At 44.0% G+C, this 14557-nt stretch overlaps 1 protein-coding gene across 4 annotated transcripts in view; it reads right to left on the minus strand.

The window, feature by feature from the left end:
• The window catches only part of PRICKLE1 (prickle planar cell polarity protein 1), a 112032-nt gene that overhangs the window by 9498 nt on the left and 87977 nt on the right, over positions 1-14557 (minus strand). Inside the window, exons 1-2 of one of the 4 annotated variants that reach the window (XM_030322345.1) lie at positions 10844-11011; positions 746-931 (exon numbers count right to left, since the gene is read on the minus strand). In XM_030322345.1, the coding sequence (XP_030178205.1) occupies positions 746-877 (132 nt within the window). In that variant the 5' untranslated portion in view covers positions 878-931; positions 10844-11011. Of the gene's footprint in view, positions 1-745; positions 932-9673; positions 9801-10322; positions 10455-10843; positions 11012-14557 lie in introns of those variants that run through there. The other 3 variants (XM_030322346.1, XM_030322343.2, XM_030322347.1) reach the window with 3 other exon arrangements.

Raw genomic sequence — 14557 nt, forward strand, 5'->3', positions numbered from 1 at the left:
CCATTGTGTCAGCCACAGAAGCTTTTACAGTTAGGAGTGCTTACTGAATACCAGTTCCATGTGCACCGGGTACTGTGCCAGGATGAGTAGGGAGCCCCTATTCCTCAGAAAAGTTCCCCACCATGCAGGAAACCCCCATAACTTAGGAGCAGCCATACACCCAGCTGGGACCTTTTATTTCAAACTATGGCTTCACCTGCATCTGTCACCAGCAATTTTTAGTAAGTTCATCATTATAAGGATATTGAGGAAATAAAACTCTGCATATACAATATTCTCATCTTAAAGTAACAATACAAACAAAGCATAAATTTTTTTTTTTTTTTTTTTTTTTTTTGCAATACACTCTGTGGTGACAGATTCTTTTACGTGTCAGGTTATCAAAGGTCAAACGTCTAAGCAATAACACTTCGGGTGATTTCTTACAGCTCTGTACTTCTCATCTCTTCCAAAGCAAAAGCATTGCTCAGAGCTGGCATGGAAATGTTCCTCTTTCCTTTCATTACCTTTCTATTGTTACTTGATGTCTTCAAAAAGTTTAAATTCCTCTCACTCTCTCCCAAGAGCGAAGAAATTAAGTATGCCCTTCAAAAGCAAAAATTTATACTACCCAGAGAGTAAGGACAAAGGAGGGTAGCATAGCGTGTCAGTAATGGTAGGAATGGTCTGTACATTTTTTAGCATTTCTCAAAAAAAATCTGAAATGTTGTTGGTAAACAGAGCACATGGAGTGATGAGGTCCCACCTGCTCTGGCCGCAGGCCTGGGGGCACCCAGGCATACTCCTCCAGGGCACAGCCAGAGTCGTCGTCAGATGTGGAGCTCCTCTGGCACCCGAAGGCAAGCTTGCTCATTTTGGGCTCCATCTCCAAAGGCATAATATTGAAGTGAAAAGGCCGGTTTCTCAGTCACAGGACATCAAACAATGGCTGCTGTGGACAATATAGGGAAAAAACAAAGAAATTAAAACCTGAAGGCACTACTCTTGCCCTCCAGGAACTTGTATGGAATGCTGTTTACACACAGCTGGGCCTGGTTTTCTAGTAACTAGTTACCCGTTTCTAGTCACCAAGTTACCAGTGTCGCCACCTCCCAACCCCCAGGCCCACCAAAACTGCGCATCTAGAGTTACACAATTTGGAAGCAGCCCCCTTAACAACTTAGCATTTCAGAAGATGCTACCAAAACTAGCTTAGTTCCAGCTGCCTTTAACAAGCGCCTCTAACACGCTATTCGTTAGAAGGGTTCTCAAGAAACTGCTTTGTTGACTTTCTAACTTTCCCACAAATGAAATCCTGTGAAGTCCCAAGAGTGGAAGAAGTGTCAGAGATGGCACCGCCTCCTGCCCTGCCTGCTGCTTTGTGCTCCCGAGACCCCACCCTGCTCCCAGGTCTCCTAATCCCAGCCATTTACTGCTGCCTGCACAGAGTGGGTCCACTGGCAGACTGCTCAGATTTCTGGTTTCTAATCAAGTTCTGAGAGACAGTAAACCTCATTTACTCCCTGACTAGAAATAGCAGTTGAATCCTTAATATAGCACATTCAATCCAAAAGCCTTTAGTATCAATGGGCCAAAGTCTGCCAGACAGTTCATTAATGAGTTCCTTCAACAAAAAGTAATTGAATCCAAGCACGAGGCTAAAATAAAATCCTGTTAGCTGACTATTAGTGTGGAATTGCATTACCAGCAGGCATTCATTGAAAAGTCACACCTACTATGTGTGACAAGCTAGCAGCCAGCTACTGGGCAAAGTAAGATGTAAATCCAGTTCTGGATGAAAAGTCTTCCTCAGAGGGAAGGGCTGCAAAGGTGTTAACACAGGGGTCTCTTGCTCTACAGCCCAGGAACTTTGTTATCGGTGTTTAAGTTCCTTGTTAACTTTCTTTTGATTCTTAAACATCATCCCTCATCCCAAGGCACTAAGAAAAAAAGATACAAGACTTTTCAGAATCGATGCAGCTTGTTTTATACCTGCCCCTTTCCTTCTCCCTCCCCCAAAAAAAAAAAAAAAAAAAACCAAAACAAACAAAAAAAAACATAATTAGCCTGACCCCAATTTAAAGAAAACAAGGCTCAGGAAGTTCAATCACTCACCTAAGGTTACACAGCTGAAAGCCAGAGAGTACAGTCACACTACGTGCCTGACTCATCAGACTTCCAAAAATTGTTCTGCCTTAAAAAATTCTCTCTCTTGCTAAAACAAGTAGGAAAGGCAGTGAACACTCCTGCCTGAGAGGAAGTCCTTTCTCAGCCACTATGTCAAACCCAACTCTACAGTATCAGAAAGTTACCTCTCACAACCCAATTATTAAAACGTACACTTTTTCTTTTATAAATCAAAGGACATAAATTAAAATTGCAACAGTTAACAAATGGAAGGCCAAACATCCAAGGGCTACAAATCGTTGTTAGAAGAAGGAGCCACGCCATACAGTAGGCAGATATTATTTCAACTATTAGTTTAACTTTTCCTTCACCCTGAACAAAAAGTAAAGATGAACTCATTTCCTCCACTATCATTGGGAGGTTACGACCTTTTAAACAAGTCGTCATTTCACACAGGTGCAATTCATTCCCATCTTGACTTAAGAAAGGCTCTCTAAACAGGCACATTCCTCTTAGCCCTCCGTAAAAAAAGGATGTGTTAATGAAAGTCAGAAAATTTCTTGGATCTAGTCTTTCCCTTTTGTTTTGGAAAAAGCAACTCCCACATGTCAAAGGAAGAGAACTAGAGGTTAAGAATTTAATTAGTAACTCAAAAATCCCCACCAGGAGAACGGGGGCAGGGGGGCTGGGAACCTTCAATGCAATTTTAACCTGAATATTGAAATATATATATTTGGCCCTTCCCAAATCTGGCTGAGGAAGGAGACACTAAGGTACTTGCACTGCAGAAACTTACAAAAAGCATAAATATTAACAAGAACCTATTAAATATTAATATATTATAAAACAAGAGAAAACACAAATTTAAGACAAACCATGGATTTTCCAAGCTAGCACAAAGATGCAGACTACCAAAGATCTGAATTACTTTTACAGCTATATTCCTAGATTAGCCTTTTGCAAAAAAATGTATAGTAAATTGCCATCCCAATCAAGGTAAATCAACTTTAGCACTAAATGACACAATCCACCTCCTCCCAATCTAGATGGGAGGCCACGCCTTGAACTACAACTCCCATATATTCGTCCCAGCCTCTCTACACACTACACTGAGGACTGTCAACCATCAACAATGTGAAGGGTCCAAGTGAAGGGACACGAGTTATCACAGGCAAGGCTTTCAGTTTTATGTGTTGGCATTCTGACAGCTAACTGATTCCTGGTGGGATTAGTGTTATGACATTTAATTATCATCTGGAGCAACCTAATGAGGGCGTGTCTCAATTCACAGGGGGGAAGACGGAGCCTCAGAACGAACTGTCACAGGACAACTGTCCAAAGGCACAGTGGCCTTAGAACTTGGCCTGTGATCTTAAACCTCTAACCCCACACTGCCTCCTAGAGGTGGAACCTGACGAAGCCGGTTCCCCTTTGCTGTGGCCAGTTAGTACTGCTACTGCATCAGTCATGACAAATGACTGAATGTAGGGAGACAGTCCACTTTGCCCAGAAAAGGCACTTCAAGGAAAGCACACAGTGAAAAAGGATTATAAAAATTCACCAGCCTCATGAGCTGTGGGTTCAGAGTTTATTCTCTGGAGAGAGCCTCTTTTTGCTTTCTATCAGAAGATAATAAAATGACAAAACATTACATGCATTGGGAAGGTCTCAGAGCTGACAAAAAAATTAAAATAATAAAAGTTACATAGCATGACCTTGATAACACAAAAATCTGAATATGGATTTTTCTCTTTTAAAAAATTACTTGTGTCAGTAGACCCTTATATTCTTAAGCATATCATTTTCTCAAACTGTGTCATATGAAAGCAGGTGACTGACTGCTGATCATGGTTCTTGCACTATAAAATGTTAAAGTAATAAAAACGATAAATAAAAACATTTCACAGGGGCGCCTGGGTGGTTCAGTCGGGTAAGTATCCGACTCTTGATTTCAGCTCAGAGCATGGTCTTAACGAATCCATGAGCTCAGGACCCGCGTCAGGCTTTGCGCTGTCAGTGCAGAGCCTGCCTGGGATTCTTTCTTCCTCTCTGCCCCTCCTCTGCTCTCACTCTCGCAAAATAAATAAACTTAAAAAAAAATACATGATCTCCCAAATACACCTTATGTAGGCATTTACATTTACTGTATTGTAAATGCTTGACAGCACAAAGAAAGAGGGGGACGTGGCCATTACTTATGCTCTGGGTCATGATGTAGGATCTTCCTAATGACATCTAAACGTGGTTCTGTCTCGTCTGCCAAAATACCATCTTTTAGAACAAACACGAAACCATGTGTGAATTAGATCTGACAAAAAGATTTAATTAATTTCATTTCCAGGTATTGTCTCTAGGTTGATCATGTGAAATACAGACACAAATCAGGTCTACAAATAAGATGAATTATAACAGGAATAGAACTATCCAAAGTTGGAATTATGATATAGAAAATTTTCAACATTTTTTTTTGAAGAACCACACTTAGATGGGCAAAAGTGGCCCTGTCCTTTATTAATTTTGTACTTAATTTTTGTAAATTTTTATTTTGATGTAATTTCAAGCTTCAGAAAAGTTGGAATAGCCCTTTGTAGCCTTTACCCAGACTCATCAAGTGTTTGCATTTTGCTTCATCTGGTTTATCACCATTCTCCTCCTCATGATCACAAACACATACACACACTTTTGTGGGAGCCTTACGGAAGTGCAGATTTTTAACATCCTCTTACCTAACCACAGCTAAGTTAAATATGGTATTATATTTTTTAAATGTTTATTAAAAAAAAAACTATATGCAAGACACGGTGCTAGATACTGGAGATCAACAGAGTAAAAAGCCAAAATAACTTAGTATTCTGTGATTATTCTGAGGAAGGTTTATTGTACTGGTAGTGAAATGCTGTAACTGAATGAACTTAATCACATGTGAATGACAATTATGCATTAACTAATTCTGTGCTAGGTTTGCCCCTGTTAAGGAAATGGATCTGGAAGGGCCCCACCTCTCCAAAGTCTCTTCATAATTCCGGATGTCTCACAATGCAGGGAAAAAAGTAGAACAATGTTCAGGAATGGGTTTGTTCAGGTTCCAGAGTCTGACCATCAAGGAAGCATGTAGAGGGAGCAACACCTTTAAGAGCTAACAGCACTGTCAAAGATGGCACTGAGGTCAAGCACAGAGAACAGATACTTGGATTAAATTACAGCAGGTAAGGAGTTATTTGCAGGTACTATTTTAAAGAGAGGACTAAAAGCAGACTAGAAAGAAGACTCAAGGAGACGAATGACAAAAAGAAGAAAAGGAAATGGACACGGGAGACGAGAAGGAAGCCCAAGGTTGGGTAGAGAGAAATGAGATACTTTTTTCTTACGAAGACAAGAACTATCATGGGGATGCTCCAAGCCAGCCAAACAACAGAAGGTGGAAGAGTTTCATTTCCCTTCTTTCTCCTTTTCTCCTTTCTTCCTTCAAAATAGTTACTTCTCACCATTTAAAAAAAAAACTCAAAGACAAACAGTTCGCAGATGTAGGACTTCTCAATCATCATATAATTGTCAAGAGAACATCTGACCCAAGGGACAGAGCAATACGTAAAGGAATGGGATCTGGGCTTCAGCATTCAGTAAACCCAGCCCTGAACTCTTCAGACCTTTGGCAAACCACCAAACACAATAGGGCCTTGTTCTTTATTGTAACTATTTTCCTTACAAAGATGGTCTAAGTAGGTGAAAGTTTTAAAGAAGAAAGGAATTATACGAATATAAAGAATTAAAATTACTACTGACTGTGTCAATTGGCAGTTATTTCCACTCTGACTACACAGATTTTTCTTGAAACTGACCAGCAACATCCAGAATAAGAACACGTTAATAGCCAAGACGAAGGTTGACATGTGAATTTCATCTTCTTTTTGAGTTCTGGAGGTTCTGTAGCCTCCTGAAGGGCAAACAGTTTTGACAAACTATCAGCCACCATTCCCAAGTCCCTTGGGATCAACTTCTAACCAGTCCTCACAACAAAATCTCCAATACCAGCATGCCTGCACACGCACACAATGCATAATGGTCTACAGAGCATGGCAGGGTATTTCCAGGTGTCTTAGTAGAGCAACAATGGTGAGAACCCAATATATAACTGGCTGTAAATTGGCCCTTATTTCCCCAATCAGAGTATGGTCTCATTCATCCAACAGTGATATAAGGAGGGGTTCCTTGTGAAATTTACTTTGGAGATTCATTTACTCCATCCATTCATTCATCTCTGTATTTAAGGGCCATTATTGAGTGGTTCTAGGAAATACCACAAAGAGGCAATTGACTTCATTCCATTAAAAGCTAGAACTTAAAAAAGAAAATGTATTTAACATGGTAAGAGTATGTCCAAATTCCATTATACATTTCCTTGTTTTCTTGAGTGCGTGTGTGTAAATTATATGTGAGTTAGCCTTTGACTGATCATTTGTTTTCATTCTGAACAGAAAACGAACAATAGAAAGAACGCTGGCTTCAGGAATCCAATCTAGTCATTCAGCTGGATGTGACCCCGGAACCTAGTTCCTCAATTGGAACACAAGTTTAGGGCTACCTCACAGTGTAGAGCTGATGTGTGGAATTGCATGGCCCCAAGGCTTTAAGATGGTTGACAAACTTTTTATAGGTTTTTCCCTCCCTGCACTCATGACAGATTCTGAATTCTTGCTACTTTAGTCTCTTATAAAGTAAGTAGCCTTTTTCCTTTGCCCACAACCAACAACCTCTAAATCTTTTTTAGTATTTTGCTTTCAATGTTCTGCAAATTAGGCAACTGTAATTTGAAAAAATTCATCTAAACGTATATAGAATCATTACGCTATGAACAAGGGCTTACACATTCCTTCTGGAAGTAATCACTGGTTAAATAAGATAATACACAAAATGTGAAGGTATTATGCAAATTAAAAGCAGCTCTATTATTTTGCTATGCTATTTTGGTCATTTGAGGATCATTTATTTTCTACTGCACTTACATGCTGCCTCCAGAATAGCTAAAGAGTACTATTTTGGTTGACCTTTACATATACATAAACGAGCCTTTACTATTTTTCCCTAAAAAGTTTCATAAGTCAGCACAGTATATGAAGGTCCAGAGGCAGTGAAGAGTCGAGAGTTTTGCTGGAAGACAGAAGCAATAATAGATGGCAATGACAGCACTGAATGACGCTTTCAAGAATTAAAAAGATCAGGCAGCTGACTTTGTGTTTAACCCTAAAGGCAATGGGAAAAGACAAAAGGCATGTGAGCAGAGTACCACTGCTGGTCTTAAAGAAAATTAATACTACAGTGATGGTCAGGAAAGAGAACAGGAACCTGGGAGGGGCCTATTTGTCTACTGTTCCCAAGAGAGCCTAAACATGGTGGCTTGGGGAACCAATAGGAAGGGGGGGATCTGGGTCAAAGATAGTCTTAGGTGACTGAAAGATGATGTACTAAAACAGAAATACTACACTGGCAAGTCAGAGGGAATGAGGATTTGAGAGGGTTGGGGAGAAGGAGTTCAATCAGATACATATTGAGGTTATAACTGTACATCAGTTCTGGAATGGTTCCTATTATTAATCATTTTTTGGACTAAGTCACCAAATCAAATCAAAATCATGCAAATGGAAAACAGAATAATTTTCAGTCCCTGCCATTGAATACGAAGTCTAAGGTCATACCCCTAATTTACAAACACTTCTCCCAAATTCCAGTCTAGTTCCTATGTGAAGATTACCATGGCATTGCAGGGTCCCTACGAAAAGGTATTTCTTGTGTGAACATCCCCAGGGAAGTTAGAAATCCTTTGATCACCAAAACCCAGAACAGATACTGATTTGTGAACTCAGTTGGGCTAACATTCCCTAGGTGTCCCCTGCTGCTAAGTGTCATCCTGAGGGCCACAAACTGCTTAACAACTTCTTTGTTAAACTGCTTGTTAACAAGGCCTTAGCACATAAAAGATGCAGATCACACATAACCACTCAAGAGCTACTCTAACTCTTCAGGCTAAATATGCAGGTGGATTAAATTTAACTACAGACTAATTTGGTAGTACAAAAAACCCGTAACACTTCTGTTCCTTTCAACACACAAAATACACAACCCTGTGGATATAGGTATCCCCTTGTTTATGGAGACTTTTAAAAAGCCAGAAAGACCTGTAGTCACCATAGGTATCAAAACTATGATAACCAAAGTTTGAATTTCATAGTAGAGATCCTAAACTGTTATCTCTTTAAAGTTTTCACACACACAAAGAGTACACAATGCTTATTGTCTGCTAAAGACGAAAGTTCAGGGCCCAATTCACTTTTATTTCTGTTGAAACGAACTGTTGAGATAACTGTAAAATAAAAACATAATGAAGGTATCCAACGGCACTGCTTCATCAAACATTAGTAAAAGAACTTCATACCAGCAATTAGTGGCATTAGGCCATGTGCCCTTTGGCATTTTCTGTATTTTCCAGGTAGACCTCCCTCCAACTTGTACATTTTCCAACAGCTGAGTGGCCTGTCATGTACCATCCAATTGCCAAGAAGCTATCCATTTTTCCAAGAGAAAATGTGGAACGCTGCGGGGTTTCAAAGCATTCTAATTTCATGCACAAATACATTCCACGACAGTAAGACAGACTGCCTAACAAAAGGAGGAAACATGATGACAAAGCATGGTCCTTTGCCAGAGCGACGCTTCTGGGGTCAGATTTTTTGGCTGTAAACCGGTATATACAGACAAAATCCAAAACGCATGCTGGGGTGTGCCGCGGACCACGCAAGGCAAGGCTCTAATGGACTAGTTAATTTCCATAATGGGGGACGCAGATATTTTTCGCAAATCGTGTTCCAGTCAGTCTCCTATTGATTTTTTGAATTTCTATTTTCAACGGCGGCCCAAGGAAACGGCAGCCAGACTTGACTCCAATGTACACACAGACTCAGGTTTCACCCCGTCACCTGTTGGCTCCTGAACAACACTCCTCTTTGTGAAACTTACAGCACTCATTTGAAACAAGTTTCCAGAGAAAACACTTCAAGAAAGTGTTTGAGAAGTCACAAGACTCGAGTTGTAAAAACAAATTCCACACATAGCCTGGTTTATACTGACATAGATTAATGTGAAAACCTGAGCTTTTTAAGAAGGGGTTCGGGAGGGGAGCCGGAGGGAAAGGATGTCACCCTTCTTCGGGAAAATTCAGCGGGCTAATTCTGGACAGGGCTGCGAGTGATGGCTGTGGCGGTTCCGCTGGGTCAACCCAGGCCCGCACCGGGAAGAGACAGCTTGCAGCAGGCGTCGGTGCCCCGCAAGCCCTACCCTCCGCGCGGCCGTGGCTGCTCGGGCCGCAAGGGGGCGCCCCGAGCCGCGGGTGGGACGCGGCCCTCTCCCCCACCACCCGGCCCCTTCCCCGCCTCCCCGCTACGGCGCCCAGAGGCCGAGCCCCAGACCCAGCGGCAGCGAGCGAGCCCGTCCTGGGCGCCGACGCCAGGCCCGCAGAGAACAGCTCCCCTTTCCCCAGGGGCCACAACAGTCGCCTGCGAACCCCCTGACCCACCTCCAGCGGAAAGTCTCGCGGCGCCTCTGCGCAGCGTCCTCTCCAAGGAAGAGCACTCGCCCCGCGGCTTGACGGCGATACCGAGTGGCCGCCGGTCCCGGATTCTACCCCCCAACTTCCGACAAGAAGCCCCTCTCGGCGGGCGCACGGTGACGCACGCACCCCCGCGGCCCTCGGCGTCCAGTCCCCGCCGCCTGGCTGCCATCGAGCCCCGGGGCCAGACCGCGGCTCCCCACCTGCAACCGCGGGGTGGAACGCGGCCTGCGGCCCCTCCCGGCACCCGCCGCGGCCCGCGAATCCGCGGAGCCTCTCGGCGCGCCCTAGGCGCCCACCGCTCCGCGTCCTGCCGAAGCTGGCGGCCCGGCGCAGGGAGGTTCCCGAAGGAAAACTGGGCGGAGTGCCCTCCAGGAGGTCACCCTCGTCCACCCGTTTCCGGAGGAGACCCTAGCAGGGCGGGGACGGAGGGGCGGGGGCGGCGAGCACAGGGCCCCGGTTAAACCGCGGCGGGCCGCACCCCCTGTCGCGGCTCAGCACCGGCCCTGACCGGCTGGCTAGGGGTCGCTGCCGCCCCCGCTCCTCCTTGACGCACCCCCGGCCCCTGCGGCTGTCCCCCGTGAGCCCCCTTTCGGTGCAAGGCGGCGATCCTCACCGGCTGCAGCTCCCTAACCAGCCGCGGTGGGGGGAGGGCTGCAAAAAAGGTCCCTTAGCTCCCCGGAGACCCTCTGTCCCCGCCAGCGTCGCCGACTCTGCTCCCCAGTGTCTGAATCGCCTCGTCCAGGCCACCGCATCCCCCACCCCCCAGCTCTGCGTTCCTCCAGAATCCTCCACCCGGGAGAGAAAAATCCCAGTGTCCGCTCTGCGCCCGCGGCCGGCGAGCTTCAAAAGTAACCAGAGCCCGCATTTAAAAAAGTAACCATTTCGCTTCCTGCTGGTCCCACCCTCCTAAGGAGCGCCGCAGGCCGGCCTCCCGGCTCTCAATCGCAGCCCTGCTGGGCTCCCGGCTCCCGTCCGCAGGAGGCGCCTGCCCAGCCTGTTCTCGCGGCCGCCCGCTTTCCAGGAACTGTCACTGCTGACCGTGCCCCTGGCAGGTCTCCACGAGGTCCTGCGCGCACATTATTCCTCGAAAAGTTACCCACCCACTTGGCCAGCCTCGCGGCTGGAGCCCCTTACCTCCGTCCGCCCGCTCCATTCCCAGGAGCCCTAGTGAGAGGAGCAGCTGAGATGCAAATACCCCAGGACGCTTATGTAAACTTCCCCCTCCCGCAGGTGCACGCGCGGGCCACAAAACGCTAGGAGAATTATGCAAGGCCACCTCTTAAAGAAATCATCTCCACTCAGCCCCATAAACATGATGTCAGCAAATGGCACGTTTAACCAAGTTCTCACTTGGAAGGACTCATTAACATGAGAATTCTCTTCTTCGGACTTTTCCTTCATTTCGCAGTGATTCCTACTGCTTAGCGCAGGAGATTTATTTTTATCGGTAAATAACAGCAAAAGAAATGGTGCCGGGTCTTGGGATATACTTAATCAAGTACATGAGTAAGAGTTTTTACAAACAGGTTAAGTGAATATCATTATTCAAACACAAGAAGGTGCCTCACACTTAAAAGGCCAATCTTGTTTCTGAGCTATTTCTAGATACACTGAAAGAAAGTGAAGTTTGGCATTAATTGTCTACAGAAAGGACCAAAAGAAGCAAAAACAGTGCCTCAAAGCAAGCCAAGAAAGAAATGATAGGTTAGTATAATCAGCACCTGAGGTATGGATCTCTTCTGAACCACAAGTTTTAATATCTACAATAGTCTTATCACAAGGTGATAAAATGCCAAGGGAGGGAGAGAGAAAGATGCGTTATTTAAATACTTAAGAGTTGTGTCAGTTTATAAAGTGCTGTTAAATAAAAGCAACTTAAAATGGTCACTGGTTCCTTAGGTATCCTACCTTTTTATTAAGATTAAAAAAAAGAATCCTTGAACCACCAGGATTCCTTGGGAGAGTGATTTGTAACATATATGTTTCTACAGTATTATTCAACTGAACAATAGTCCATTGTAACTGTGATTTAAAAATACACAAACAAGTTGCCATAAATAGAGCAGCCAACAACTCCGTAGCCAGTTTCTGTTATCTCTGCCTTAAAGCATGGCAGCTGCCGAGAAGCTCCCTTTTTAAGTTATTGCTTTAAAGTGGCAGAGACAAAAAATTTGTGGCTCTGTTGGTAGAGTAATTTGGAAATACCGCTTCAAACAACAGGATTTGTGATTCAAATAGACTCTTTTGGCCAATTCAGGGTCCAGTTTTGAAGGCTGTTTCTCAACAGGTGTGATATAGAGCTGCTCTGGCCCTCAGGTTGTGTGGGGGTTTGCGGAGGGTGGATGGAGGACTTCCAAGGTTACCACTTTCCTCCCTGGACCTGTGAAATTAGCCGTGAAGACCTAGGGCAGATTTCCTTTTTCCTATTTCATTCTGTTTGGGCTTCCTCAGGGACGTCATCAACTGACAGCATCTATAGGACAAAAGTGCAGTCAGTTATGGACTTAAATGAAATCCTAAACTATCATATCATTATGATAAAGGAAGTAGCAGCAGACCAATGCTTCAAGCCAGGTGGATCCTTTTTGAAACAGCTTTTAATTTTTTTAATGTTCATTCACTTTTGAGAAAGAGAGGGGGAGAGAGAGAGAGAGAGAGAGAGAGAAAGGTGTGAGCGAGGGAAGGGCAGAGACAGGGAGACACAGAATTCGAAGCAGGCTCCAGGGTCCGAGTCGTCAGCACAGAGCCCAACGCGGCGCTCAAACCCACAGACCGCAAGATCATGATCGTTCGCACAACCGACTGAGCCACCCAGATGCCCCGGAAACAGCTTTCAAAGGGCAGCTACACATCAGCCAAGGCCACAAACCGATAGCAACACTTATCAGTATTAAATGTCAGCCATTGTTAAGTGTGCTTCCTCTAAGGCCGTTATTTGTAAATACTGTTTGTTACAATTTCAGCAGGTACTGTCAGCTTTAGTGCCTATTGTCAGTGTTTTTAGTGCTGAAGCACTTTGGAGAGAGTTAAAAGCTTTTACTAATGTTCCAACTGAATGCAACAGACTTTGGTCTGGTCTGAAAGGCATTGTTATCGGCAAGGGTGAACTTATGCAGGATGGGAAGCAAGGCCCCCAACCAGCACCCTTTTGTTTCAGCCAGGTGGAATATTCATTGCTTGCAGATCACACTTGAGGGGAGGCTGAGAAAGGAAGCCCAGAAATTCACAGGACTTGGTTCCCTCATCCCATCCTGGTCTCTGCTGTACTGTGACCTCCTGAAAGAGGCCTTCTCCAATGTTCCTAATCCCCCAAGTCATCCCTTCCTCTGGTTTGCGCTATTCACATCATAGCTCTTAGCTCTGATTGACATTATTATATGCCTAGCTGTTCATGTTTGCTTTCTTTCTCTTCCCCTAGAAGGCGGGGACTTCCAGGATTCGCTACTGTATTCTTAGCACCTAGAATCACTCCTGGCACATAGCAGACAAGCTCAATAAACATGAGTTAAATGAACAAATGAGTTTTGGACATTCTTCTCAGGCCTTACAGATATACCATACCTGGGCAAGTAACTCCGTCTCTAACCTAAAACCACACTGAACTACAGTGTCCTAATGGAAGAGACTACGATAGGGGGAAAAAAAAAAACAACAGAAAAATGCCAAAGGCAAAGAAATAAAGAGGCAGCACTCTGTGTGTCAAATGCCTGCCAACTCTACCGGGTCTGGAGGAAAGAGATAAAGGACAAAATATAAAGCAAACCTTGGTGCTATTTCTTGGTTCTCCTGGGATTTGTATATAGTGACCTTAAGGTCTTTTCTGTTCCTTGCCTCTGTTTTTTCATTTGTAAAACAGACCTGGGTTTTAGTTTGAACAGTTAAGAGGTGCTCTCGGTCCCAGACATTTGGAAGAATTTGTAACTAAAGGTCAGAAATCTAGGAAGAGCCTATTTAAATGATTCAGTTTCTTAATAGAGAAGAGAGACCAAGGGCTCTAATAGTCATCAAGTGACATCTCACTCAGTAAATCTGAGGGGCAGCTGGCATATGTAATGTTAAGTAGGGTGACAGCTTTAGTCTTCACTGACAGCATGGTCTAGGACAGCAGTTCGGCTGTTCTGACTATAAAGAGATAGGTAACTAAAAGAATCTCAAGTAACACCTGTATGTAGGATGTAATTTCTAATTAAAATGCCTTTTAAAATAATTTTTTTAATTGCAAAATCATACAACAGAGTTGATGACAATCTATGGGATCCTACATCTTGTCCAGATTTTTTAAAAAATGAGATCATTTTTCAACGTTTATTTATTTTTGGGACAGAGAGAGACAGAGCATGAACGGGGGAGGGGCAGAGAGAGAGGGAGACACAGAATCGGAAACAGGCTCCAGGCTCCGAGCCATCAGCCCAGAGCCTGACGCGGGGCTCGAACTCACGGACCGCGAGATCGTGACCTGGCTGAAGTCAGACGCTTAACCGACTGCGCCACCCAGGCGCCCCAAAATGAGATCATTTTTCAAAAAATAATCATAATAATTCATCATCCTTGTTACCACTGAATGTTTAGGTAAAATTTTTTTTTCTTGTTAATTTTAAACATTTCTGTTGTACCTCAGATTGGACAGGTATACCTAGTGGGTTACTATATATTTGCGAATTCTAGTTACCATTAGCTGAGTCTCTAGAGCCTTCTTCCCCCTGGGAAGGGCCCCAAGGCAGATATCAGCTCTTCCTAGAGTTAACAGGCATTACGGTGTTTTATAATAGGTTACAGTTCCTCTAGGCCTCCAATTACTCTCTTCACCCTTTGATTATATTTAAAGCAATGTGATTAGAGAGCACTGGT

Source organism: Lynx canadensis, chromosome B4, assembly GCF_007474595.2.
Source record: "Lynx canadensis isolate LIC74 chromosome B4, mLynCan4.pri.v2, whole genome shotgun sequence".
NCBI classification, from domain to species: domain Eukaryota; kingdom Metazoa; phylum Chordata; class Mammalia; order Carnivora; family Felidae; genus Lynx; species Lynx canadensis.